The sequence below is a fragment of the Argentina silus genome, assembly GCF_951799395.1.
Source record: "Argentina silus genome assembly, chromosome: X".
In the NCBI taxonomy this organism is placed as follows: domain Eukaryota; kingdom Metazoa; phylum Chordata; class Actinopteri; order Argentiniformes; family Argentinidae; genus Argentina; species Argentina silus.
In genome coordinates this window covers 13473403-13501366 of record NC_139653.1, presented here as the reverse complement: position 1 = coordinate 13501366, position 27964 = coordinate 13473403, and the positions used below count along the sequence as shown (strand labels likewise).

Below are 27964 nucleotides of genomic sequence, written 5' to 3'. Positions count from 1 at the left end.
TGTCTGCACTTAAATCTATTACAGTGCACACAGGATTAGAGCAAGCCACCTTTTGGCACTCCAGTAATCCCCAATAAGTGATGATCCCTCATTTTTGATAAATAGGTTCTGTTTATAACTAGTCCAAAAACTATAAAGAAAATAAAAAAATAATTCATTGTCTATAAACTAATCATAAATCCAAAAAACAATACAATTGTATGAAGTATAACCCGCTGTGCCAACCTCCCAATGTGCTTCACGCTGACATATCCCCTAGTGCTATACCTGTTAATTGATTTTTTATTTATACTGTTCCATCTACCACAGTTCCAGTTTTTTTAAATACCCCATTTCCAACCTATTCTTTGACTGCCTTAGACCATTTTTGCTGTGGTTGGTGTTGCAGTCCACATACTGTAGTCTTGAATAGATACATTTCATAGACTTAATTGCTTTTTTCAACCATCCATTTGGCACAAATGAGTAAACATTTTGCCTGCAAATTGTTCTTTTACACACAGAGAGCTTGTGAGGAGGTTGCTGTCACGGAGCACTTTGGTCTGTTTGGCCTGTCTTGTTGTCCCCTGTGTGACAACGTACAGTATGTCTATGAGAAGGATGTCTCTGAGAGAGACTCAGAAGTCTACTGGTCTGATCATCATTGTAGTGGATTTCAGTGAGTAGCCTGAGCCTTTCCAGTAGTACCATTTGATTCCATTGAAGCGATTTGAGTTCTGGCCCTGCTGAAAATATATTCCATTCAGATTGGAGGGACCACAGGCATCAAACCACCAGCCTAGAAAAGCAGAACAAATTGTTTAATGTGATGGTAATGTGGCTTTCAACATTTACATTTGTGAATCAGATGCATTGTCTAGACAACAAGCAAGTAATTAATGTTTTGTGTTTACTATCATGTCACAAGAAAAGTTAAATATGGGAGGTCAGGATTGTGATTGCAAGGAGTGCAATCTAGTGCAGCTCATCCGTTTGTGTATTTGCCATCTCATAGTCATAATTTGGTTGGTGTGCTGCTGGTTATCCCCAACAATTCCCTAAGGTGGAAGGATTCCTCTGTGAGGGAGCTTACATGTTGGGTTAGCAGACCCTGATATACTGTAATATGGAAGGAGTCCAAGTCTGGCAGTAAAGTAATCAGAGGCATGGAGGACCTCTATTCTAAGCTCCAAGAGAAGGGAGGGAAAAAACATCAGTTCCCAGACTATTAATGTCAGCCATTGCAGGGGCCGAATTCCCAAATGAGCTGATCAGTGATTAACTCTGAGCTAATTTTGCTCAAGAGCCTTGACCCCATCACAAAAAATGCAAGATGCCTTTTAACTTTCTTGCGGATATCTGGGGGAAGTGCCAAAGCTTGTGGGGGTGGTTAGGAGAGGTTAGCGTTTGGGGGTTGAGCCCTTCAAGTTAATGTGAAAAATCTAGAGAGTAGTTGATCTACTTAATAAAGTCAGTTGTTAAAATGCAGAGGTTGTGCACATGAGCCTACTCCTTACCTCCTGTTGTCAGTTGCGAGCATTTGCAAACACATTTGTCGTTGTCTGCATCCTTTGTGCTAAAATCACTTCCTGGCTGACCAAGGCTGCTTATTTTGCCTGCTGTTCCACTGTAGCCTTTAAGGTGTATCCTGTATAATGAAAAAGGAGAAAAATACAATGTTAGGAGGAAGTCCATGATTGCCATTCCTCAAAAGACTTAATGGATAGAGATGTAGCCATGGTTCTCTTGCTCTGCTAGCACTAAACCATGTTACAGTTACAGCTCAGTGGGGAAATTATTGATGTAATTTCTGACTTTTGCTCCCTTGACTTTCAATTTCAGTGTAAAAAGGAGTTATTTGGAATAATGATTTTGTCGTACTCTAGATTGCTATTGGCCACAGTCTCAGAGACTACAGGACTAAATAGCAAAGTGCTTGTCTTCAAGGTTTGCTGCTCAGATCTAAAGGAAGTATAGGTTCTGGATGTCTTGGAGTGCAATTTGAAACTGAAACATTTTTGCCTCCTGTTTCCTAGTTTCACATATCCTAACAGTTTCCACATGACACAATATTTGTTTTGGACTGGTGACAAGAGTTTAACCCCCCCCCCATATACGCATATGGTTTTATCAGACAAGCCAAATATTTTGTTTGTCATTCATTCATTTTGAAGAACATGACATTTGCACTAAGCTATAAGAACAAATTCTCACTACTGCATCAAAGCGAAAAGTTAGGTCCCTCAATTTATTCTGTCAAATAAGGACACAATCACACTTAGGAAACCTACCTGTAGTTTTGTGCTTCATTGCCCAGAGAAAACTGATCATATAGTGAGAATCCCAAATTATCCTCCCAGTCCATTAGCTGTATTCTCAAGATGTATGATTGCTGGTTGGTTAGTCTGGAAACAAACTCATTTCCCAGCCAGTATTCACCTGAAGGGTCTCCGAACCCCTATGAAGGCACATGAAACAAAGAATTATTAAACTATGGTCAATGTCACATTTGATTCCTCTGCATTCAGAATAGCTCAGAAAACATACAATATTGATTATTTTTCCATTATGTGTATGTTTGCCTCAACGCCTGAAAGCAGTGCAAAGAGTGGGTACATACTAATGAACAGAACATTTCCACTACAAAGCTCTCACCATTTTGTACTCTTTCCACGTACGGTGAAAGTCAACACGTCCATCAAATCGTTTTTGTAGTATTGTCCATCCACCTCCCTCCGTCTCCATGTCACAGTAAGCCTTGAAACAACAAAAAGGGGATGGTCCATTTAATATTACAGATATTAAGTTCACTTTTTTTGTTTACATGTAGGAGATGTGGCTGCAATAAAGAAGGCTAATTTCAGTTTAGCTCAAAGAAATGTCCAGTTACTGGAATGAGGGTGTTGGATTGCCAGAGTCTAACTCTAACCAGTGAAAAGTATCTAAGGAGATCATTCTCCAAGCTCAGGCATGCACAAAACCAACCAAAGGCTGAGAGCATTTTAATTTACTCAATCTGAACCTAAAGGAATTCAATACAGTCATTCACTTTGTACTTGTCCCATAATTATACTGATTTGCAAGACAATGAATCTGCCTGGGTGTTGGAGACTGTAAATACTTTTCTATTTCTTAACCATTCATCTGCAATTTTGCAAGGATTCTAAATAGGGAGCTATTGTCAGAATCTATGGCGAGTATCAGCATATGGCTTTAGTTATATTGTACCTTAATCTCCTGTGTGGTGTTGGGAAGGGTCAGTGAGTAGACTCCACTGTCAGTATTCCCTGACTTGAAGACTGCAGCACAATCTGCGTACGTGGTAGGTGTATCCTGCATCATGGTAGGCTTGTTCACTGCAAAAAGGGGAAGGTAGATTGATATTATGACTTGCACATTAATAGATAGCCTATATTGCTTAGTGAGTAATGGCAATGTTCCTCCCACCTCAGTCACCCACAATCCATACAGTCAGCTGCCATAAAGACTCTGACTAGGGCCTGAGGAGTGTCAGTATCACCCACCTGTGGGGACAGAGAAGGTGTAGATGAGGTTGTTGACTGTCTCCAGCAGCTCCTGTTGCTGCCGCTGCAGGGCTGAGTTGTTAGAGGAGGTCCTGAGCAGCTGCTGCTCCAGCTCCTCAATGATGGCTGTCTGCCTCAGCACCAGCGTCTGGAGCTGCTCCTTCTCCTCCCGCAGAGTCTTCAGCTCCACCTGCCTCTGCTCCTCCATCTCACCCACCCTCTTCTCCAGGAAGCTGAGGAGAAAGCAGACAGGAGCTCAGTCACTTACAGCACAGGCTGTAATGGGGAGGGTTATGATCCCTGAATGCTGTGTTTGCTTTATTATGGTGGTCATATGGTGTATTTATAGCGGTGGTAACACCAAAATACCCAGATGTCCTTACCTGTTTTTGTCATTCAGCTTGCTTATTTCATTTGTTTGGAAAATTAGCTGCTTTTCCAACTTGTTTGTTGACAAAGAGTTCTCAAGAAGTTGACGCTCAAGGCGAGTTGTATGACTTATTACCTAAAGATGAAAGAGACAATTATTTCCCACAGAAATTTGTTTAGATTAGATTGAGCTTTTAATTGCTGTAAGCCCCTTTAAAGAATGAATTAAGTAAACATCTTCTTGTATTATCATTAAGTCAAATACTTGGCATGAACCGAAAGACGTACGCAGAATGTTGAGGGATTTGCTTTTGTTTTCCCACAAGTACGTTTACTTTTGTAATTTCAGAATCTGCCCTTAAGGTAATCTCTCAATTGGGGATACAGTGCAATTAAATGAAACATTGGTCTTTTCTGGTTAGAATAATATTTCAAATTGGTATTATGTAATGGTTTCCGACGTTTCCCTATTTTCTATCATGTAATCTGTTTCACAAACAATTCCACAGTTCACTGCAGTTCTTTTGGATCAGCTACAGTTGAAAACAAATTACACACAGGCATAGCAAATCAGTTGAGGTTTTTTCCTCTCACTGAAAACATTTAAAGTCCAGTGTGCTCACTTTCAACGAGTACATCTCATGTTTTGGGATTTCATGAGTGCAAATCAAAAATGTTTACTGTGTAAGCAGGCACTGTTCGTAATATACAATGTACACAAGCTTTGTTTGCAGTTTGTGTCACATTCTAAAGACCACAATTGGCTCAAATGTTCTTTTGCTGAAGAGGGCTGCACAACACTAAAACCATGTGCAAAGACCGTTTTGTTAATTCAGTGTCACCGCAAAGTTCGTCTGCCCTGACCAAAACAAACTTTGCACCAATATAAGCGGGGCAGTAAATGGGAGTTTTCGGTGGACGTGCCAAATTCAAACACTTATGTAGTCCCACATTCAATAATTACCAATAGGCGAAAATAGACACTTATTAGGCAAAAGTTTATACAATTATGAAACCGTGTATGTCATTGATAGGGTATACAATCATATAGGACAATATATTTAACATTGTATACTGTAGATTATGGAAATACGTTTGGAGAGTCTTTACGTACAAACTAAAAAGATTGTTAGAATCATCCTGAAAGTTGTCAAATTCTACTCCATCCATGGTAATACTAGGAGGGGAACATAATATAAACTAGCATACGATAAGGCCTATGTAAGTCCAGCCCCCACACTGCATGATCGCCCGCACTGATCATTGGAACCCCTACCAATGATCCCACAATGTATTTCTTTTTACTTTGAATATTATCCACTATTGCCTGGGACCATAAGTAGGCCTACAGTAGGCTGCTGTAATAGTCATACAGTTCTCACAGCGTTTACAGAGAGGAAACAAAAAAGGTATGAAATTATATAAATAAATGCATGTAGGCAATATTAAGACTACATTAAGTGGCATCTAGTTATGGTTATGACTGGGGGTTGCGGGAGATAAAGGAGAATTGCCTGTTTATTTAGCTGATGCAAATTATAAACAAAGTCGCAACAGGTTAATTAAACTTACAGCATTTAGAGCCACGCAGCAGGTTGAATTTGGCATTGTAGGCTTGTTGAGTGCTTAGATTATAATATCATATAGACACTTCAGCTTGTGTTTACATTAATTGCCTCCAACTGATAATATGGGCATTTTATTTGTCCAAAATTATGATCCATTCCAACATTTGCGGTGAAATCCAGATCGGCAAGGACAATGGACGCATTCATATCATATTCAATTATCCCCAACCACTCATTGCCGGAGACCTGCCCTCCGCCTCTACGCTAACTGAAATGTTGTTCAACGAAATTAACTTAGCGGCCATGCCCACTAAAACGTTCGAACTAAAACAGCCCTCTTTGTGGAAGCAAATTGGGGCCCAATGAGTGTAGCAATAGGAGGTTGGAAACATCTGTTTTGTGAAACAACAATGAAACTCCATTAAAGGACGCACAGAGTATGTTGTGTAGGGGCAGGGGCTACTGTAGAAGAGTGGTTCATATCTATGATATACAGTAATGAGTCTCTTCACAGACAGACAGACGTATTGAAATCCTGGGCAAATTCTGACACCCCCCCCCCCCCCCCCCCCCCAATTTTCCAGTTTGAGGAACTGAACTCAGCAGAAACGTGGGCCAATGTTTTGTTTACATGAATCCTAGCTATGTGTCTACCATTGGAGTTTGTGTTGATGGCTTTGAACAGACGGATGTCTGATCTGACAAATTGATAGACCCTTTCTCTGGGAATACAATGGTGTTAATAACAGGAAATACTGCGTGGTTCGTTCACAAAAGGTCAGTGACCTTGAATCAAAGCAAGTAAAAATCCCGGCCCTGTTAGACAAGCTATTTGCTGTTTTATTTATTTTATTTTATCATATTCACCATATCATGATGTACTGTACTTTGTATTCAATGAGTTTGCTCTCACCTGTGCCTCTACGTTAGTCAGCTTCCGTGTTTGCTCAGCGGTCTGACTCAGCAGGTTGGTTCCGATCTCTATCATGGTTGCTGTGTGATTGTGCACTACATTCTGCTGGATCTGTACCATCTCCTGCTTCATGCTCTCCTGGATGTAGTTCTCCAGCTGCAGTATGGATCAAGAAGAGTAGGGCTGGTTAACAAGGCAGTTTAAGTAATGTATCATGGTTAGGTTAAACAATTACTATGAGGTTAAAGTACAGTATAGACTGTATAGATTCTCAGCTTTTATACATAGTCCCGCTATTTCAGGCCACCAAAAGCAATGAGACAGATTCACATAATGTCCAAATTAAGCACTCATGTTTAGTATTTGGTCAACAATCCTTTGCATGCAATAGCTGCCTGAAGTCTGTGACCCATTGACCCCACCAGACGTTGGGTATCTTCTCTGGTGATGCCATCTTCAGTTGTTGTTTGTTTTGAGGACTTTTTGCCTGAAATCTTATCAGGAAATTAAATGCATGTTTAATTGGATTTTAGTCTGAAGACTGACTTGGCCAGACAAGAACGTTCCACTTTTTGGCCCTAAAAAACTCCCTAGTTGCTATGGCAGTATGTTTTGGGTCATTGTCTTACTGTATGTTGAAGCACCATCCAATGAATTTGGAGGCATTTGCTTGTACTCGAGCAGACAAGATGTTTCTGTACACTTCAGAATACATTCTGCTGCTGCCGTCAGCACCTACGTCATCAATTAAGACAAGTTAGAATCAATATAAGACATTAACAGCTCTAATAAGCCTACACAAATTATGTGACAGAACACACTTGACTCACCAGAAACACCTGTCAAGCCAATTGTTCCATTACTTGTGGTGCCATGAAATAGGGGGACTATGTACAAGAAGTGTTCAATCCAAACCTTTGGAGTATAGAGCCAAAAGAATTTAAAAAATGCTTCACTGTCCCATCACTTACTCAGAGCACTGCATTTTGGGTGGTGGAGTTGTATTTGGTGTGTGGTTGGAAGTTACAACCATCTTTTATTTTGTTTAAACATTGATACTGGTTAGTTGTGCTTGCTTCACTCTCAAGCATACATGCATGTCCCTCTATACTTCAGTACTCCTCTTTAAGAATGAATCCCTATAAGCCCTCTCCCCCTTGTGCCTGACCCAGAACTCCCATGAGGTACAGTAGAAGTAGACAGAATTATCCAGTGACAGGCTCTGCATTTTGAAAAGTGTTTAGATTACATGATGTGAAGCCCTCTAAAAATTGGGGCAGGAAGTATGCTTCTGTTGTTTGTCAGAGGGGTCAAAAATGGAAGACTAGTGATATTTTCCCAGCATCCCTGCTGATTTATTTTATAGTATCCCTGCTCATTCATTTCATATTGAGGCAGTACCTTGATCTACTGGAAAAGGTTTTTTATTGGTTTGGAACAAATAGGTTTTTGATATGATAGCCATTATTTTCACTAAGTAGTAAAGAACAGGTTTTCGAAAAGGTGCCAGAATTTCTAATTATAGAAACTCTTGAAAGTTTTCTCTTACCTCTCATTGTACCACAGGAGTATCACTTTCTTTTGGCAAAACCAAAGCTATAGACTTAAATCTTGTCCCTCTGTCTACCTGTCAGAATTAAACTTCCAGACTTATAGCAAGTCCAATCATGAGGTTCTTTCCTGCATTGAGTTCCTGACTGGCAATCACGTCTAAAGTCTCATAAACAGGATGGAAGTGATGAGTGATTAGTTGCATCCTCTAAGAAAACATGTCTTTATGCAAGAAGGAAATATCATAGCATCAGTTGACCTGTCTTTTTGATGCTTGTTTGCGTAAACAATTAAGTTGTATATCCATACACCAACAAGGTAAACAATTGTGTCAATTGTAAACCGGGAAGTATATTTAGCTTTTTCCCATGTTAATGAATTAAGTCCACAACTTCTGCAATCAGTGCTCATTTTGTTTGTCTTCCTTTTTTGACTTCCATCTTGACTGTGTTCTTGGAAACAAAGGCACGTGGAAGGTGGAAGCATGTGTCATCGGAACTGCGAGCGGGACATTCCATTGATGGCTAATGATCTAATCAGTTGTTTACTCCACTCCTGCCTCCAAGGATTCCACGAGGAAGGCATGTTTGTGCTCTTCATTTACACAAAAGCGTGACAGCAAACTGACTTACTGGCACGACAATAAAGTCCCTCTTCCTGTCTTCCTCTTTTTTACAAAGTGGTCACCAGTGCAACATTTGGATGTGCAACTTCTCACTTCTCATACATTTTCTTTCTGTCAGTTGATGTACAATGATTTCCTCTGTCCTCGACTCAAGTCAAGCACGGGGCAGTTCAGAGGAAGAGCCTTTCCTCTGTTAAAACCATTGATGATAATATATAGTTTAAAACAGATAATGCTAATTCACTCTCGCTATTCGCTATTTGCTGTTGTTTAAAATCACATGAAATTGTATGTGAACATTTTAATTTGGCAATTGTTATTTGTTAGATAGTACTAACAGAATTTGTGCAATTCTATGTTCATAATGTCCATTTTTTTTAAAGAGGGTGTGTGTGTGTGCGTGCGTCATTTCTGATGTATGAAATAGCATTGACCAAAGCACCAGGCATCTCAGAACTTGGCAGCAGTTGACCTAGCTTGTGGAATGGTTCAGTGTTTGTTTTATGTTGGAGAGATGGGAGTCGTGTGATCTGGCTTAGAATTGTACTTGTCTTGTCAGAGCTGTGTAGTTCTCATCATTAATCAAACTCTAAAAAGGGAGAATAGCGGGAGCCAGAGCAGGGGGCACTCAGTCCTTTCACACAGGCGATGGCTCACCAGCGCTGAAAGGGACGTATGCATCCCTCATCTGGGTACCTGTGTTGAGGCTTTGTCCCTACTCGGCCCTTCTCACCCACTCACAGGGCAACCACAGGACAGCTTTTCAGACACGTCTTTGTTTTACACACTTCAAGACTTTCTCTGCTTTTGTGCTGTTCTCATTTGCTGTCTTTTTGCACAAGAGAATGCAGCTCTTGAAATATTAGGACAATGTCACAATTCATCCTCTGCATCCTTACAATGTCAGGTTCACTATTTTTAATCAGTTTCTGAGGGTTCTTTAGAAGTGTGTCATCAGAGGTGCAGGTATTGACTTTCCAAAATGTTATGGCATAATTTAAACTAGATTGTATCCCTGAAAGACCGTTTTGATCCTGGCAGCAAGTCTTATCTTTCTCACATTGTCATAACGTACTGTCAGAGGCTTAGAACCGGCATATATTTTCATTCAACTGAACTGTTCACACCATCTGACACAGTCCCAATGAGGGCACTCTAGATAATGTAAAATGGAAAGTACACCAGTTTTATTGTACCACTAGTTACAATACAGGGGTTGTGAGTTTAGCAACCAAAGTTGAATTTGAGTTTTTGCTAGATGTGACTAGCAAGAAAACTATGGCTGGAAAATACCTCAGTTTATTGCCATACCACCTTTCTTCTAAACACCTGCACACCTTGTTGAGAAACTACTGTGTGATGTCAATCATAGCACATACCTTGAGGAGCCACTGCGTATTGTTCTCCATGATGTTTTCTAGCTGCTCCAGTCTCTGGACAGACTCGTCATACTCTGCGGGGTCGTCCTTTTGGACAAGGTTGGTGTAGGTGCTGCTGGGAGTCCGACAGTTGTCCTGCTCAGGGAGTAGAAAGGTGTAGCTGCACGGGCCATTCTGAATCTGGTACTGTTTCTTACCAGCTGTCTCTGTAGTCTTCCTGTACCCTGACCCTTGGCCAAGGCAGCCACTCAACACCAGTAAGCCAAAGTAAAACATTTGTATCTTCTTTTTTTTTTATGTAGAAAAATAAAATACAAATGTAATTCAGCACTGAAGAAAATGAAACCAAAAAGTTTTGCAGCTCTTCTCTAGGTCACTGTGTTACTGTCTTTTCGTTACGACCTTTAGCAGTTAAATATTGTTCAAATTCTATCCCATGGAATATCCAAGTGCATACAGTCCTTTTATCATTCGTCAGATTCTTTTATAGGCATTCAGAGACAGGAGGAGGAGATACAGACAGCAAGAGATGGTGTCATTCCTGCAGTTTACCGGTCCCAGACTGCATGCGTCCCCTTTTCATCAAGCCCCCTGCCTCTTGTTTGAGTTGTGTTGGCCCTCTGATTAGCTAGCTCTGGGAGTGGAGGGGAGGCCCCTCCCACCCTTGTGGGCAGTCATTGTGAAGAGCTACTGGGAGCAGCAGAGCAGAGCTCTCTGTCTCTCACATACATATGCACACGCACACACATGTACACTCAGAAGCAGATGTACTAATTAAACATTTCCCACCAAATACTCCAAAGGCTTGAGAAAGAGAGAGCTTCTTGAACAGGTCAGGGGGGCTGAGGATAGAGCAAGAGCCCGTATTTGTGTTTTCTCACAACCCGATGCCTGAAAATCTATTCAGGATGCAGCTGCCTGCTTTAAGACGAGTCTGCAATGGCAACCAATGTTGTTCCCTACTGATGGTAAATCTTTTTTCTCCCCACAACAAAAGCTCAGGCATTTGTTTAAGTGTGAGAATGTTGAGGGAAGGAGGCTTGTTGTCAGTCACTCGTTCCATTCAGAGCTCTTTGCTCTGTCTTAAGAAACATTAGCTCTTATTTCCTGTCATTTTCAATCTTAGGCTGTATCTGGATGTGGTTACAGAATTAGGGGTGAAATCCAGTATGTTTACAGAGGAAAGAAGAGTATCTGGCTGGGGTTGTGGGGACATTAGTAAAGCTCATCCTTCATGTCATCTTGGTAAGATGCTAAATCTCCATTACTACAACTTAAAATAGATCTTGGCTTTACTGAGTGCTGTCTTCCAGAGACAATACAGTTTAGTTGGCTTTTCATGTGGGAATAAAGATGGTAGATCATAATTTCAGTCTTTTTCAACTCTTAGAAATTGGGGAATCATAGGAAGCATGCTACCCAGTTGCCATCTCTGAAGATTAGGTCATATAGTTATTCGTTTATTGTGCAGTAGTTAATAAGTGTGTCATAAGAGGGGCCTGCCTGGCTGTCGCCAGAGCCAGACCACGTTCCATTCTCGATTTTCCCACCTTTGATATGGGAGGATGTGTCTCAGGTCATGGCTGTGTTCCCTGCATCCTGTCTCGAGCCCTCTCAGTCTACGATGGAGTAACATGGTGGGGAAACTGTCACAAATAGGCTAGTCATTTGCACGTTTCATATTGTGGCATGTTGGCAAATATTTAAAAAAAAGAATCATGCATTGTGTCCATGGTAGACAGTAATAGAAGGTTTTGAGATTCTTATATTAATTTAGTTTAGTGGCAATTTCACTTTGGTGATCATCTATTGGTTACTGAACAGTATGTCATTTCTGGTTGACAGTATGTCAATTCTCAGATGACAGTCACAGAACATATAACATTATCTTTGTTTTATCTTCATTCTTTTTTTTTTTTTTTGCTGCAGTCCTATGGTTTTACTGTCATCAGACTTTAACATATGGTGCTTTGTCTCCTTCCCATGTAGATGTCCATGTAGAAGGAAACCCTCTCAGCAAACAGAGCTGGTTTACATTAACCTTTGGCATGAATGGATGAGAGATCAAGTCAGGATGGTACATAACATGGGTCATATATTAACAAACCTGACAAGAGACCTCCCCAATTCTCTATAAAGCAGTTCAGTAGTTTCACATCTTTCTAAGGCCGGATTGAAATAAAACAAATCTATATGAATACTAATAACAAGGTTGTTGAATAACAATTGAGCACGTCATAACATTTCTGGACACTGAAAAAGCATTGATTTATTTTCAGAATAATGAGCCAGATGGCATATGTACAGTAATGGTGTTTTTCCTCCTCCATATACCAATGATGTGACCGCTCAATCAAAACGCTGATATCACACAAGGGGAGGTGCAGGTGTGCTGCACAGGAAGTTAATCCGCTCAGAGGATGTTTTGTCTTAAACCCCAGGGATGTTTCTCCATCACAGTCATCCTCTTGTTGCTCCAGTGGCTTCATTCTTCATTTCCCTTAACACTAAAGCTCACACATTTCAGCTTTGAGCGTACAATTTCATCTATCCAGTTTTGTACCAAGAAAACTGTCAAAACAGTCAAAGAACTCTCTGTTGGATGTTGGAGTGCATTGTTCATTATCACATGTTATACCATATGCAGTAACTCCTTCATTCTAGTGAGGTGATCCATTAGAAACCATAGCATTTGCCCGCCGCAAACTCTCACAAGAAGCGGAACTGCAGGAAGTGAACTGATGTAAAGGAAATTCAGTACGTTTATAAGGTAGATGACCACAGAGGAAGGCTGTGTCATTGCAAAAACACAACACATGTAATGGTTCAGGTGTTCAGGCTTAATCACTACACTATGTCAGATATGTGTGGGTTGATGTTTGTCTATCTGTTGTTTCATGTTGGGCGGAAGCGCATCGGGGGAAGGAAGTGACACATACAATGACCTATTTTTTGACGGAACTGACATCCAATTCTCAATCCTTTTTATGTTCCTTTGTAGATGCTACGTGACTGCATGTGGTATTCGTGTTTTTTTTAGGTAGTTGTGTTGTGAGCTGCAAATGCAGTAGAGTACAATGTATATTTGGCTTTGGTTTTTGGTCAAGGCTATTAAAATAAAGTTAGGCTATTTGACTTAAATGCAGTGTTTGAGACCACCAATTTCATAGATTTATTGGTGTTTAATTAAACGTAATGAAGCTGGACCTCTTAAGACATGTATTGGCCATCTTAATGAGTTACCATCAATCTTGTGAATGTTTATGGTAACTTTCTGTTACATTTGAACTTAATTCATGAACCACACTGAGGGTGTTGTCCTAAGTCGAATCATCACTTATTTACCGTTGTCATGAATGCAAATGTTGGAGTTATGCACACAGATCTCGTGTTAGGATACCACCCAAAGTGAATATTGCGGGCTCCCACAGACCACATATTTTCAAACACCACTATGTATTTGACACAATAAGCATTCAGGTACACCACATGTATTTGATTCATAACATTTTAATTAATTTAATTTATTTTATGTCCAGAGTCAGTAGGCTATAACCCAGTGACTGCACAACACAGAATCTGCCAAGCAGCTGTTCCACATTGTTCGTGTTTCTTACAGGGTTTTAATCTGAATTTGTAACATTGTCAAATAAGTCATTTAAATGTTAACATTTTGGATGTAATTACCTTCCCTTATGAATGTCATGAAAAGTAGGGCATAAAGGGCATAAAATGAACAGATTTGTGCCTGACTTCCAAGAGAGCATAACTTGAAAGAACTTTAAATGGTATTTTCCGATATAGTTGTAAGCCACAAGACATTATGTCTGCATAATAACCTCACACGGGCACTGTCACAGACGTCTGCCTTTACACACTCATATGACTTGTGTGAAACAAGGAAAACCAAATAACTTGGTTACCCCTTAAATACCCCTGGAAGACTAGTAGTACTGAATGTTGTGACTAATGTGAAGGTAATGTAAGGTTACATTGAAACAGAATGTTTGCCAGCTGTGTGTGCTAGCAGACCGTCTCCTCACTGATATGAGGGCAATCATAATGCCCCATTTGAAATGTAAGTCTGTCAGAAATCTCGTCAATGCTTCATTTGATTTAAATGTGTTATCTGATGAAAGACCCCATATTCACTGATAATGCGTCTGTGTCTTTAGTCTTCATTATGAATCCTGAAACCCCATAAAGTGAACAATACATTTACAAGCTCTCACGTCCCTCTCACCCTCTCTCCCTGAACCATTTGACCAAACCTTGATTACACAGTGATAAAATGCCGCTACTGTTTTCTGGCACTCGTTCAAAAAGGAGCAGATTGTCCCTTTCAGCCTTGCAACTGACCCATGCCGGACACGGAGCAGCTCTCCAAACTTCCCCTGCTGCTTAGAGAACCACTCAGACTTCTTAAGATTGAGCACAATGTCAGAGAATGCTGCATATGTTGTCATTCAGCGTTTAAAGCAGGGAAAATGGCCAACCTGGACTGCAGCCCAAGGAAATCAAACCAGGCGCAGAGAATGGCACTGTATCTAACCTTTGATGTATTACTCGGAGCAACTCAAAACTATGAAGTGTGTCAGCCAATGTTATAAGACCCCTGCCATCATCTTCTCCTAGTATGGGTAGTGCTCACACAGAGATGTGAAGCAGAGTACAGGGCTTTTGTGAACAACAAATGTTTTCTCACAGCAAAGTATAAATGCCCACCTGGTCTGGGTGTCCGACCATCTTTACATGACGTTCAGTATAGGCACGCTGCTCTATCCCTTGTCTAACCCCAAACGTGCATTGTTTTGAAAATAAAACATGGAATTACACAAATGGAAAGAAGTAAGCAAAATGAGTGGAATGAGTTCTTTCCATGTGGTTAGTGTTTTCATATTTCAGTCATTACAATAAGGAAGGGCCCACATTACAAAAACCACAAGTAATCATGACTCCTGTTATAACATGTGAGTCTATGTTTACTGTTAAATGTTTTTATGGTTCCCATGTGGGTAAGCATTCACTTTTCATTTGAAACTTGTCTCTTGTTATTTCACATTGTATTTTGCACATTTTATTCACTTGTATTTACTTCAACTAAACACTTCTGTCAAGATACCAAGTTAGTACACTGGCTTAGGAGGTTGTAGAGAGATGATATCCCGTTTGGAATTATCATTATTTCGATAAGTGACATAGTTGATTGTACTCATAGTTGATCTTTGTGCTGCAAAAGGATTAGTGGAAGGTTTGGTCAGCTCAGAGTCTGGAGTAGATGTTATTATACTGTGCAGGGGATGCCAACAAGACCACAATGCAAAGGACCAATCTTAGGTTAGGTGAACTGAGATTAAAACTTAGAATGTTTCTCCTTCTAGAGGTATTCTGGCACAATGATAGAATTTTAACATGTTTGTTTAGAAATTGTCAGACAGGACATTTAAGTTGATAACATCAATTGTTTTGTATGTTTTGTATGTACACCTGATATTTTCACTGCAGGATTAAACAGAGTAGAGAAAACATGAAACTGTAAAGAAAAACTCCATGCAACAACTTGATTGCAAAAGTCACTACGTTTTGTATCACTGAGGTCAAGAGACCTTCAGAGTGTAAAGTGTTAAGTTTATACTCTGAAAAAAGTCTCTTGACCGAATCTTTGGTGATCATTAAACACAGTGACTTTTGCAAACAAGCAGTGTTGCATGGCGTTTATCTTTACAGTATCAATTGTTTGTTCATATGTTGTCATTCAGCGTTTAAAGAAGGGAAAATGGCCAACCTGGACTGCAGCCCAAGGAAATCAAACCAGGCGCAGAGAATGGCACTGTATCTAACCTTTGATGTATTACTCTGTATTACTTTGATGTGTTTTTGTGTAATGTGGTGGTTATCCGTCTACATGCTAAATGAAGACACATAATTAATTAATTTAAGGTGTTTTGTGCCCTCTCCTTGTGAAATGAGAACATTGCAATTAGCCTCCAATTAGTTTTGACATGGGTTCACTAAATAAATAATATGCTAAATGTATTCATCATTGTTACCGAATTCCAACTGTATTAGCTAGATTTAAGACTTTTTTTTTTTTTTTTTTTTTGTTATACCTGATTTCCTAAATCTTTCCTCCCAGATCTGCCGCCTCCAGCAGCACCTGTCTGCTGGGGAGCACCAGCAGGACCTGTTCCTTGGCCAGCCTGCCATGTTCGTGTCCCTTCACACTCAACCACCCACCCAGAGCCTGGTGGAGCTCATTCAGCTGTGCGGAGGGACAGTATGCAAAACAGTCCGGCAGGCAGGCATCTGTGTAGGGGAGTACAAGGGCAAGAGGCCAGAGGGAAGTAGGATTCTCTCTGAGCAGTGGGTGCTAGGTAAGATGACAACCTAATGATTCCTATTCCAGATGATATGTTTTGGTTAGCAAAACAAATATATAATTGAATAAAAAATAAAATAAATGAAATTATATTGGGGTACTACATCTGTGTTTGGCTCTGCTATAGCAAAACAAATAACAACCACCCGACTGTAGATTGTGTTTTGATGACATTGCATCTTTATTTGTTTTAAATGTATTTTAGATTGCATCACGCATCTCAAGCAACTTCCCTATGAGAGCTATGACTTGGATTGGAAATCCCATTAATATGAAGTTGAACTGTGAAGATGAATTGTTTGATGGACAAAACAGCCCCATGGTCAGGCTATGGAGATTTGTCGGGCTATACAAGTCTTGTATTGCTAGAATTGTTGTTATTGTACCAGGGCCCAAATAAATGGCCATAGTTTACATTAACTTTTCAATTAATATGTTATGCAGTGTTACCATTGTTTCAACTTTCTATTCTTATGCTGTTCTATTCTTATTGTGATATTGTTTTATTGTCAGATGTTTTCATTGAAACCCATACATTTGCTTGGAGGTTGATATGCACATATGTTGACTCAGGTAAGACTGAAGTCTACTGATGAGGATGTCCAATTGTGGACTTGTCAGTACATCCACTCAGATACTCGGAAGATTCGAAGGGAAGTCTGTTGTTCCTATATGATCTATGAGCTACAGAGATAATCGAATGCTTTAGTATCCTAATTATATTTATATTGCCAGCACAAGGTTATCTTCCTGCCAGGACATGTTTTTAAGAACTGTTATTATTGTTGTGTTTAAATAAAACGTATTCAATTTGAAAAGCAATTTCGACTTGTGTAAATATTGTTTGGTAACGGACATGAATCCACACATTTATTATTGCTCCAAAATAAGAATATGTTTGCATTACAGTGGAAAACCGCTATCTGCAATTGATTGAGTGGCACCAGTGCTCTCTCCACCCACCCCCCTTAGCAACCACCACCTCAAAACTTTTACTTCAACCAATCAGCTTTCACGACATTACCAAGTGGTTCACGTCTCTTTTTCAACATGGAGTCCATGAGGAGGCGTGTGTGTGACTTTGACAGCTACCTAGCAGACAGTCTGTGAGGAACAAACTGTATGGCGAAGAGAACCTAATGATAGTTACTAACAATGTTATTGTGAGTAACCATTGCAGTTGTAGCCATGGTTTTGTAAGAAACAGATGTAACGTTTGTCAAATGGGTGCGTTGAGCAGTGTAGCTACTAGTATTAGCCGCAGAGAAATCGCTAGCCTGCAAGGTAAAGTAACCGAAGCGAAGGTCTGAGGTCGTTTACTGGTTGTTATTGGGGTGCCGTAACATGCTTTGTGTTAATTTGTGGAGTTATACAAGCTATGCTGCAGTTTTATAATTTGGCCAGAAACATACATTCGTAGCAGATTTGGCGTCACATCCACAACACGTTAGTCAGTAGGCAGTACCCTCGCAGTTTGACAGTTGGGCAATCCGCTAGTGCCAGCCAGGTTAGGTAACTTTTCATAGAGAACAACAACCAATCACATATTGCAAGTTAGACGTGCTCGCTTCATTATTTCAGGGTACCCTATAGCTTGTCGTTGTAAATACAAGTTACAATTCAGAATGCTGCTCTCCCTAGTTGTGCACACGTACTCGTTGCGGTATTGGTTTCCTGCAGCGGTAATGCTCGGCACAGCCCCGGCGTATCTGCTGACATGGAGTGCTTGGCGTGTCCTTTCTACGGTCCTACCAGCAAGAGTCTACCATAAAATGGACGACCGCATCTATTCCATCTACCAGAGCATGGTCCTCTTTTTCTTTGAAAACTACACGGGGGTGGAGGTGTGTATGATTTACTTGTTTTTTTAAGTGCCGACCTGTTACTCTTTCAGTTCCTCATGGCTCCACTGTATTTGGATTGGCAGAACTACAACAATGACATTTGTGACCATATTGGAGGCCTAAGCTATAAGAATGCAATCAATTTTCTATCGATGTACAGGAGTAACTTGGAAGAGCCAGAGGAATCAGAAATGCCTGTCTCAGAGTAGCATATGAAAGTAGAAATGAAAAGATTAATTTATCAGTCAGTGATAGAGAGCTATTTGGTGTAATTGCTGCACAGAGAACAACAGTTGAATTATTGTAGGCCTACCTCCTGGTTGTTTTATCAGTGTGTTATTTGGGTATAGACTATTGGCCTGTGCCATAGTTCAGATTAGGTGTAACCATTTGGGACATTGTACATTCTTGTTTTTCTGTTTCTTTGTCAGTGTTTGTTTTGAGACAGGAGTTCTCCTTGGGGTGTGTCTGAAAAAGACCAGTCAAGAATAGCCCACTTTTGACAGTCAGACTAGGCCTTCTATTTCTGCTTCTTCTCTTCTTCTCTCCTCTCTTAGCTCTAGAGTAAACCATTGTTGGCAATCAATGATTAACATCATTTGTATAGAATAGGTGAAAAACACACTGTCATTATCCATCACCACATCATAAACTCTCGATCATAAGCTCTGCAACTTGTATGTATAAACAAAACACTGAAGGCTGGTTTCCTTTTTAAACCTAGTCCTAGACTAAAAATCACTTTCAATGGAGAGTCTCCATTTAAAATGTAATTTATTCCAGGACTTGGCTTAATCTGTGTCTGCCAAACTTCTTCTGATAGTGTTGTCTTGGCTGTTTAGTTGGCAGTTGGGTTTTCATAGCAAAATGCTAGTTGAAAGTATAGTCTCAAAGATTGGCACAAATGCTATCAGTTGGTAACTAACATCATTGCTAAATTTGTTTATTTAGTTTTAGTTTTTTGTGACTTTCTTTCATGTAATTGAAACCTGTGCTCATCCCTCTTTTTCAGATTGTTATCCATGGAAACATACCAAAGAATAAAGAGAATGTGGTCTATCTTTCCAACCACCAATGCACTGGTGAGCTTACCTATTGAAGGAAAATAAATGTGTTCAAAGTTAAAGGTGCAATATGTTACATCTAAGCTTTCCAAAGATTCCTAATTGTTGTAACGACTCTTTAATCAGTAAGGATCAGGGAATGAGATCCCTTGAAAGAAATATTGCATTTACGAAAGCTGTTTTGGTCGAGAAAAGCGCTTTCTAAAATGAAGTGTCCTACCCGACACTCTGTTTGTATGCAAACATATTGTTACTAGGGCCAGGGGTTCTAGCGGAGTGGACTCAACGATTTTTCATCTTTCTGTCTCTGGTGGCTGCCTCTTTGAATCGTGTGTCCTGCTCCTTTAAAGTTTGGCAAATGATGAAACAAAAGAAAGGAGGTGATTTGGGGGGGGGGGGGGGTGCTGTTGGACTAAAAATCGTTGTTTTACTCTGTCTTGTCATACAGCGGACTGGATCATTGCTGACATGTTAGCGATCAGACAGGACGCCCTTGGCCACGTAAGATACGTCCTTAAAGATGGCCTGAAGTGGCTCCCGTTATACGGATGGTATTTCTCTCAGGTAAAAATACAAAATTGCCTTAGATTTTGGATTGTCATTAATGGTTTTTGGATTGTGCTGATTGATATGATTCATTTAAGTTTGAGTGATCTTTAAAGTGATCTAGGACTATGTGTCCTGGGGGGCCGGTTTCCAGGTCACAAATTAAACCTCGTCCTAGACTAAAATACATCTTCAGTGAAGAGTCTGCATTGAAAGTTTGAAGTTTTCCGGGTCTTGGCTTTATCAGTGTCTGGGAAATAAGCCCTTGGTGTCCTTATTTATTACATGTTATTTTTTTCAGCATGGAGGTGTCTATGTGAAGCGAAGTGCAAAGTTTGATGAGAAGGCAATGAAAAAGAAACTCCTTTCACAGACTGTATTGGGAACACCAGTAAGTATTACGTTTTTTAAATGTTTTTTTTTTATGTTGTTTTCCCACAATATTCTTGTGTTTAGTTGCATGTCATCTAGAAAATGTTCATACTGTAAATCTATCCAATATATTCAATGGATGGGCTGTCAGTGAATACCATGAGTAACAAGTCCTTCTCCTTTCCCCAATCATTAATTAAAGAGAATTATTATCATAAAGTATACAAAGTACATAAACTGCCAGAGAGAAATATTTTGTAATGGGCACTTTTGGTCACTGGTATGTCTTCTCTGAAATGATTCCCGTGTGTCTATATGAGGAGGGACAATTGTTGCCAAGTAGCTTTTTCCCAGGACACTGTACGCCCCACATCTGTCTGTCTGGGCTTCTGTGTAACCCTGTGCTGGACCAATGCCCTGAGCGCTAGCAGCAGCATCTTGTTATGATTTCATAAGTACATGGTACCCAATTAAGTTGCTATAGTCTATAAATGTGATTGTTTTGTTTAAGCCAACTATAAAAAACAGGGATGTTTGAAAAGGTGTTTCAGTCAGTGTCTTGTAGTATGTTGTAAAGTCTATATACATTGTCTTATCTATGTACACCTCAGCCTTAAATGTTACATGTTGAAGAAGCAACTGTATGCTTGCCCATCCTGTAGTCTGGTCGAAATGATTGTCTCCAATTCTGTGTAAACATAATAGCTAAGTATGTGCTGACCTCATGAAAGACTTCACCTGGCATACCTTGTATTTGTTTTCTGTGCAGATGTATCTTGTCATTTTCCCAGAAGGAACCCGATATAACCCTGAACTGAAGAAAGTGATCAGTGACAGTCAGACTTTTGCCACTAAAGAAGGTGCTTATATCATGTTAAGTCTCATTTATTTCAAACAAGTGTATTCTTAAGAGAAATTAATGGTGTTGGAACAACGGTAATGCATTGCAATGTTGTATGGACTCCGTATCTCACATTCAATGTTGTATGGACTTCTAATCTCACATTCAATGCCAATCTTATAGCACTGCATTTATCTGTCAACCTCTCTAATTAAACATCTGGCCATGTTTAGTGTCAGAATACAGAGGAGGACTATTTTAGGTCAACATTACTATACAAAGACCATGTGTTTTTTCTATGTAGAGCCTTATGGCAAACCACAGCAAAACTCATTTACTTGCAACCTAAACTGTTTGTTGACAGCATAAAAAGGAAACCTTTGGAGGAAAAAAAAAGAAAATCAGCTTGAATGTTTGATATTTTTTCACATAGTCAGTGGATTGCTGGTACAGTGCCAAGAGCTTGGCAGCCTGAACTAGTGAGCTGCTTTAATGAAATATGCTAGAGGCTGTAGCTTAAAAATTGGGCGCAAGATTACAAAAGTATGTTACTGCTGGCTGATAAGTGATTTATAATATTACCAATACAGATATCTCAGATATCAAATTAAAATATTTGATCATGCTCAATATTGCTAAAATAGCTTCATTTACAAGCTACTACTTTATTTTATCTTTTACTTTAGCTTCCGATACAAACTTGCTATCTTTGTCCCCAGACAGCTTTGTTGTCATTGTATTCTTTGATTATGATGCATTCACTTTTCCAGTGTATTCCTCTGAGGTTATGGAATTTGACCGTGAGGGAGTTCATTCCAAACTGCCATCACATTTATATTACAGTGCAGTGCAATATGGATACTCAACAGTCTGTACAAATTTAGCTAGCACATTTTATCATTGAATCAAAACAATGAATGTCACCTGCCCCTATAAATCTGAGTAAACCACTCTAGGGATTTAGACACATGACATTGTCTGCTTTCAGTAAGGTGGGAGCATTAGAGGAGGAGGTGGAGGAATGGTGCCAGATCAACTCTGTGTCCTAATTCTCCACCGTGTTCCCTGAAGTGTGCACTCCTTCACTCATATAAAAGCATAAGATTGGTGTAAGAGTCCATGCTTACACAAATCCCACGATTAAATCAGGATAGAATAACAGGCATATTAAATGTCATCAATGATATACACTCACTGAGCACTTTATTAGGAACAGTATAATACTGGGTAGGGCATCCCTTTGCTCTCAAAACAGCCTCAATTCTTCATGGCATTGATTCCACAAGATGTTGGAAACATTCCTTTGAGATTCTGGTCCATGATGACATGATTGCATCCCACAATTCCTGCAGATTTTTCAGGTGTACTTTCAAGCTTTGAATCTCCCGTTCTACCACATCCCAAAGGTGTTCTATTGGATTCAGATCCGGTGACTGGGAAGGCCACTGAAGAACACTGAACTCATTGTCATGTTCATGAAACCAGTTTGAGACGACTTTTGCTTTGTGACATGGTACATTATCATGCTGGAAGTAGCCATTAGAAGATGGGTAAATTGTGGCCATGAAGATGCACATGGTCAGCAACAATACTCAAATGGCATTCAAGTGGCATTCAAGCGATGATTAATTGGTATTAACGGGCCCAAAGTGTGCCAAGAAAACATTCCCCACACCATTACACCACCTCCACCATGAGAAGGTGTTCCTAATAAACTGCTCAATGAGTGTACATATGAGTTAATATAATTGCTGGTCTCAAATGCAACACACAATCTTTCTGTTTACAATAACTAGGTGACATATTTGGAAGATTTCATAAGCTAGTCACACAGTGTATAATGGGCTCGATGGTTGATTGTTTTTACTGCAGTTTGCCCAAATATCTTAGTCATGATCTTGTATATTTTACCATGGCTGTTTACTTCCCACAGGACTGGCTGTCCTGAAACACATTCTGACCCCCAGAATGAGAGCCTCTCATATAGCCATAGAGACCATGAAGGACCACCTGGATGCTGTGTATGATGTCACAGTCGCATATGAGGGAACACTGGATGCCAAAGGTCAAAGACAGGCTGCCCCATCCATGCCAGGTAAGAGGGTGTTTGAGAGCGCTGTCTTCCTTGAGCTCTCTACAATGTCTGTGCTGTGAAGGGACTAAACTCACCATAGAATAATTTGGGCCTTTTTTTGGTAATTAGCAGGCAAGCCAATACACTCCTTTGCATGTACCTTGATATTATTCGGTGCAATCGTCTGTGAGTCTACTGCATGCAACTGAAAAGACATGCATTAATTCATTATCGCTTCATCAGGAAAATCACGTGTGACATTGTACTCCTAATTAAAACAGGTTAAAACAAAATTTGGAATGTCAATTTCCTGTGGCTTCCTGTCAACAGTGTGTTACATTGTGATGTCTTTGATTCCTGTGTTCACAAACCTATTTTGTAAAGCACTCGTGTAATGTAAAAACATCCTGTTTTCTCAGGAATAAACAAACAGTGACGTCCCTTAATTTCCCAGTGTTTCACATGTTAGTGAGGTGACTGTGTAAATTGCATAGGAGGAGGAAATTATTGGACAAAGGGTTGGATGTCCAACCAAGAATGTTTTTTACACTGACACGGATGACTTTCTAGCAACCAACTCAAACCAAATAGATATACGTAATTGGTAATACATTTAATAGCCTTTTTGGACAAATTTTTCATGAAATTTTTTGTTTTTGTGATGATTCATGCTGACATCTGAAGCGATGCACTCTTAGAGCATGTTTTTCTTGGAGTGGTGGCCTTTGGCTCTAGTTAACTCAAGAGCAACCAGTGTTGTATATTTTGAATGATGAGAAGTACTAGCCTACATGAAGTAAACATCTACTCCGTTCGGCTGGTGTCCAGAATCTTACTGGCATTAATTGAACCTGGTTTGATAACCAACATATGATTTACTATTATCAGCTTGTGGTTATAGGGTTTTGTTTGTTTTCACTTCCTTTATTTCCATGGGAACAATTGTGCATAGTTCTGTTTGTTTACTCTCAACAGTATCAGTGTTTCCATGTTTGCTGTCAGATCAGAGGTAGAATATAGAATTGTACTATTTGCTCAATACAAATTCATCCAGGAAATTAAGATTGTCCAAGCATTTTTTTTAGTCAATACTTTTTGAGGAATTAAATATTGGCTCATTACCAAACTTCAAATCAAATCAAAGCTGATGTATATTTTTTTATCATTGAAACTAAACAAGCCTTAGGGTCATTGTGCCATTCTGATGGCAGGAGTTATACTGTCAATCAGTCATGTAATGGATGTTTTCAATTGGTCACAGGAAAGCCTGACTCTGGCCTAATTGCTCTTCCTCTGGGGAGGCTCAAGTGACGTGACTTAAACATGAGTTGGGCTTGTATCTCAGGAGGCCTTTCTGATACAATCCAGCTGTTTCTCCATGATGGCATAGAACCATGGAAATTGCCTTCACTGGTGTGCAATAATTATTTTAATGACTGCTTTACCCTCGTGAATCTTGCAGATTGGATTAGTCATATGAAAATGCCAAATCGGTGCAATGATTAGAAATTACAATACATATTACAGTTTAGGAAAACCAGAGTGGGGAGGGCTTTTAAGAAGACCGTAGTTTTAAAAGCTGGACATTCACATATTGACACGGCACTCCTGACAGTATGTTGTAGGCATTTTATAATCCACCATATATGGTTTCATAAAGCAAGTAGACTTATCCCGATTTTCCTACTCGTATAATATGTGAACTTCTGTTTGTTTCTCATAATGGTTTTCCCCCGACTTGAACTTGCTTCCATAGTGCCTCATCCACAACCTGTTTCTCATCTTGATTTGAATGCTGACTCTACGTGGCATTTGGCTGATAGGCTTTTCCTGGTGTTGTTTTGTCTCATTCATGTTTTTTCTGTTTGACAGAATTCCTATGTAAAGAATGCCCCAGAGTCCACATCCACTTTGAACGTGTGGACATGAAGGAAATTCCTCAAGAGGCTGTGTTTTTCCGCAGGTGGCTGCATGAGAGATTTGAGATCAAGGACCAGTGAGTATCCTCTTACCTCCTCTCTTTAACCCTGTCTGACATTGCAGCACGTGTACAAATTTCAAATGTAATCAAATGCAAATGTAATCCTAGGTTCAGTTGAGACCATTACATCTCTGTTAGGCCTATAATAATTGGAATATCAACTGTCTTTCCCCCACAGGCTGCTGACCACTTTTTATGAGTCGGAGGATCCCAACAAAAAGTGCAAGTTCCCTGGAGAAGGTCAGAGGTCGCCTCTGAGCCTCACAAAGACGTTGCCATCTCTTCTCTTTCTGGGAGGACTGACAGTGTCAATGCTATTGACTGAGTCTGGCAGGAAACTCTATGTGAGAACCTGGGTGTGTGGGACACTGCTGGGATGGCTCTGGGTGAATGTAAGTCCCTAAGGAGAGGGAACATGGCTGCCATCATGCCATTTGCCATAGTTATGGAGAGACCTTGCCCTCTCCTTAACCAGCGAGGCAGAGAAGTGTGTTTTCTAAACAAAGCATTTCTTGCTGTTTAGATTTTGGAGCTTCTACGATTTTGTCGAAATATGTGGCTCATTGCCTACCTTCAACCATACTAGCTGTAAGGAGAGAGAGAGAAGTGGCTGCTTGCTCCTTGCTCTAAGATTGTTTGTGCGAACTTGCAGCCCAGTAAGGTGAGAAAATATAAATGGGAGTTAAAATGTATTTCTTATCTTGATATTTCCCCTTTACTTCAACCATAAAGTAAGAATAGCCATATGTTTTCCTAAGATGTCATCACATTATAAAATCAAGCCAATTCTGTACTTTTGCATGTCCAATGTCCAAGCATCCCTTTTCAAAATGTTGTAATCTTCCATTAGTTTGTCAGGTTTAGTGTTAGGCTCTCTGCCACAGGTATTGATGAACAAGTATCCAGTACCTATTACAAAACTTTGGTACATGTTTATCCAATGGATTAATATATTCTTATGGATAACGGAGGATGTAGGTCTCAGTAATATCAGATATAAAGTTCTCTTCTTTTAATGCCAAGTTGTCGACTGTATGTGTACGCTTTGCTGGGTTGAGTTGTTGCAAACAAATTGTTGCCAAATTTGATACAAGTGCAGGGTTATTGAAAAAGTGTTTCAAATTCAACATTACAACATCTATATTCGGGTCAGCATGTCCCGTTTGCTGTATCTGAGCAACAGATATTGCTTTGTTTGTTTTGTAATTGACATTAAGGTTGCTGGTATTTAACACCTTTATTTTATTTCTGAAAGGAAATTCTGTTGTTTGAGAGCTTGTTATTCAGAGGCATTTTTGTATATGCTGCTTTTTACGCCATGTTACAGATTACCCAAGGGATATGGCTGGCTATATATATTGACACGGTAAACTCAAGTATGTATCACAATATTGTAGAATTCATGTTCCTTTATATACAAGCCAACCTACTGTGTTACACATCACTGTATTGTCAAATGTACTGTTCGTCCAATACTTATTTTTCACAATGAAAACATTTCCTTTTCCACTGTTGTCACTTTACATATTGGTATTCTTACAGTAGCTTTTTGAAGTATTGAAGGAGTCTTCCCCATATGGATTAATAAGCCCATGGTAATAATTACATTATGCCCTCCAAGGCCTCTTGCATATCCTACCATGACAATGTTTGATACACACTTCATTTCAACCAAAAGAATTCCAGTCAAGACCTAATTTTAAATAATATATTGCAAATTATCAGACAATTCTGGAAGACGCCATCTGAAAGTGCCAATTGTTCCCAAAACTGTGCCTTCAAAGGGAGGAGTTTATCCTGGACTACTGCGTCTATTCATCTGATGATTGTACTAGGATTCCCTCTGCTGGACAGCACTGGAACTGTTCAGCGCACCTCAAATGGTCAAAATGTCTACAATTCATGAGTTTATGGTAGGCACAGTATGGTGGCATTTTTTAATTAAAGGATTTATTTTTCAGAAACAATGATAAATGATAAGTTTAAAAAAAAAAAGTGTAATCCTGGCGTTTCATCGAAAGAAGAGTTTATTTCGATGTCCATGTCTTTTTCATACTATGGAGCAAATCTACATGTCTGAGTCTACCAATGTTAGTGCCATTAGAATTTGACAGTCAGCCTAGAGCATTGAGTTTTGGCTTGCTGCAAATTAGATTTGAGCCCAAATTATGAATGAAGCAAAAGTGCAGAATCAAAATGTCACTTGATTTGAGTGTATTTTCATATATATCTGTTTTACCATTCAGAAAGAAAAACATATTTGAAGAAAATCATAATCTGGAAGAGGCTACACCAAAAGATGCTAACCTCTCATCAGCACCTTTATATACTACCTCTGCCTATGCGTTAGATAAGAATGTCTTTGAAATATTTCCCAACATGGAATGAGATTAGACAATATTTTCTAACTGAAAAGTTATTCTTACTTTACTGTTTGTATGTTAACTCAATTTGATTTATTTTGTATCTTCTAATGTAATCTACAATGCACTGCTAAGAAGGTTTATGAAATTGTGCTGCTCTTATCCTTGGATACTTGACCCTTATAAGTATAATGTACTTTGTATTCTGTAATGACCTACAATTCTCAATAGCTGGCACTTGATTTAAACCTGATCTGAAACCATACAAGTGTACAATGTACAATGATCATGCTTGTTTTCATTTGATTTTTCATTTGTACTTATTAAAGAAATAAAGAAATTATTCAAATATTTACACACACCGCTTTCATATTTGTATTGACATTTTTAGACAGTGGGAAATTAGATATGGGGTTTTGAAGAGATAGGACTGAAAAGGCAGACGGCCGGACCCGGTTAGCGAACCCGTGACCTTCGGGGAATGTACATGCTGACGTTGACACGAGACAGATACATATGCGAAAATATTAAAATGAAATCTATTAAAACGGTATCTGCTGTATATTGAACTGCAGGCGTGCCAGTACAATTC

The 27964-nt window shown here is 39.5% G+C and overlaps 3 protein-coding genes across 4 annotated transcripts in view; 2 read left to right on the top strand and 1 right to left on the bottom strand.

The window, feature by feature from the left end:
- mcph1 (microcephalin 1) overlaps positions 1–17109 on the top strand; it is a 30427-nt gene extending 13318 nt beyond the window's left edge. Inside the window, exons 14-15 of the mRNA XM_083695341.1 lie at positions 16045–16282; positions 16493–17109. Coding sequence (XP_083551467.1) covers positions 16045–16282; positions 16493–16557 — 303 coding nt within the window. The 3' untranslated portion in view covers positions 16558–17109. The remainder of the gene's footprint in view (positions 1–16044; positions 16283–16492) is intronic.
- Positions 33–10297, bottom strand: angpt2a (angiopoietin 2a). Its single transcript, XM_083695344.1, has 9 exons — positions 9909–10297; positions 6354–6509; positions 3887–4008; positions 3504–3736; positions 3208–3335; positions 2635–2736; positions 2271–2437; positions 1497–1627; positions 33–778 (listed from the first exon to the last, which is right to left on the bottom strand). The coding sequence occupies exons 1-9, from the start codon at positions 10182–10184 to the stop codon at positions 618–620; spliced, it is 1476 nt and encodes a 491-aa protein (XP_083551470.1). The 5' UTR covers positions 10185–10297; the 3' UTR covers positions 33–617.
- A 241-nt stretch (positions 17110–17350) lies between the features above and the next one.
- Positions 17351–27655, top strand: LOC310822800 (1-acyl-sn-glycerol-3-phosphate acyltransferase epsilon-like). Of its 2 annotated transcripts, XM_083695307.1 has the most exons (9): positions 17351–18131; positions 19144–19213; positions 19644–19759; positions 20043–20132; positions 20883–20973; positions 22888–23049; positions 24901–25024; positions 25188–25401; positions 25533–27655. In XM_083695307.1, the coding sequence occupies exons 1-9, from the start codon at positions 17913–17915 to the stop codon at positions 25593–25595; spliced, it is 1149 nt and encodes a 382-aa protein (XP_083551433.1). In that variant the 5' UTR covers positions 17351–17912; the 3' UTR covers positions 25596–27655. The 2 variants fall into 2 exon arrangements, with proteins under 2 accessions (XP_083551433.1, XP_083551434.1); XM_083695308.1 differs by having other exon boundaries at positions 25188–27655.
- Positions 27656–27964: the final 309 nt, after the last annotated feature.

Bases quoted from the DNA above. Each gene is read 5' to 3' on its own strand.
- LOC310822800 (XM_083695307.1), top strand. From the start codon at position 17,913: ATGCTGCTCTCCCTAGTTGTGCACACGTACTCGTTGCGGTATTGGTTT. The intron at 18,132-19,143 runs GTGTGTATGATT...CCTCTTTTTCAG, and splicing joins AAAACTACACGGGGGTGGAG to ATTGTTATCCATGGAAACAT. The intron at 19,214-19,643 runs GTGAGCTTACCT...CTTGTCATACAG, and splicing joins TTCCAACCACCAATGCACTG to CGGACTGGATCATTGCTGAC.
- angpt2a (XM_083695344.1), bottom strand. From the start codon at position 10,184: ATGTTTTACTTTGGCTTACTGGTGTTGAGTGGCTGCCTTGGCCAAGGG. The intron at 2,438-2,634 runs GTGAGAGCTTTG...GTGCCTTCATAG, and splicing joins CGTGGAAAGAGTACAAAATG to GGGTTCGGAGACCCTTCAGG. The intron at 1,628-2,270 runs GTAGGTTTCCTA...TTCATTATACAG, and splicing joins AATGAAGCACAAAACTACAG to GATACACCTTAAAGGCTACA.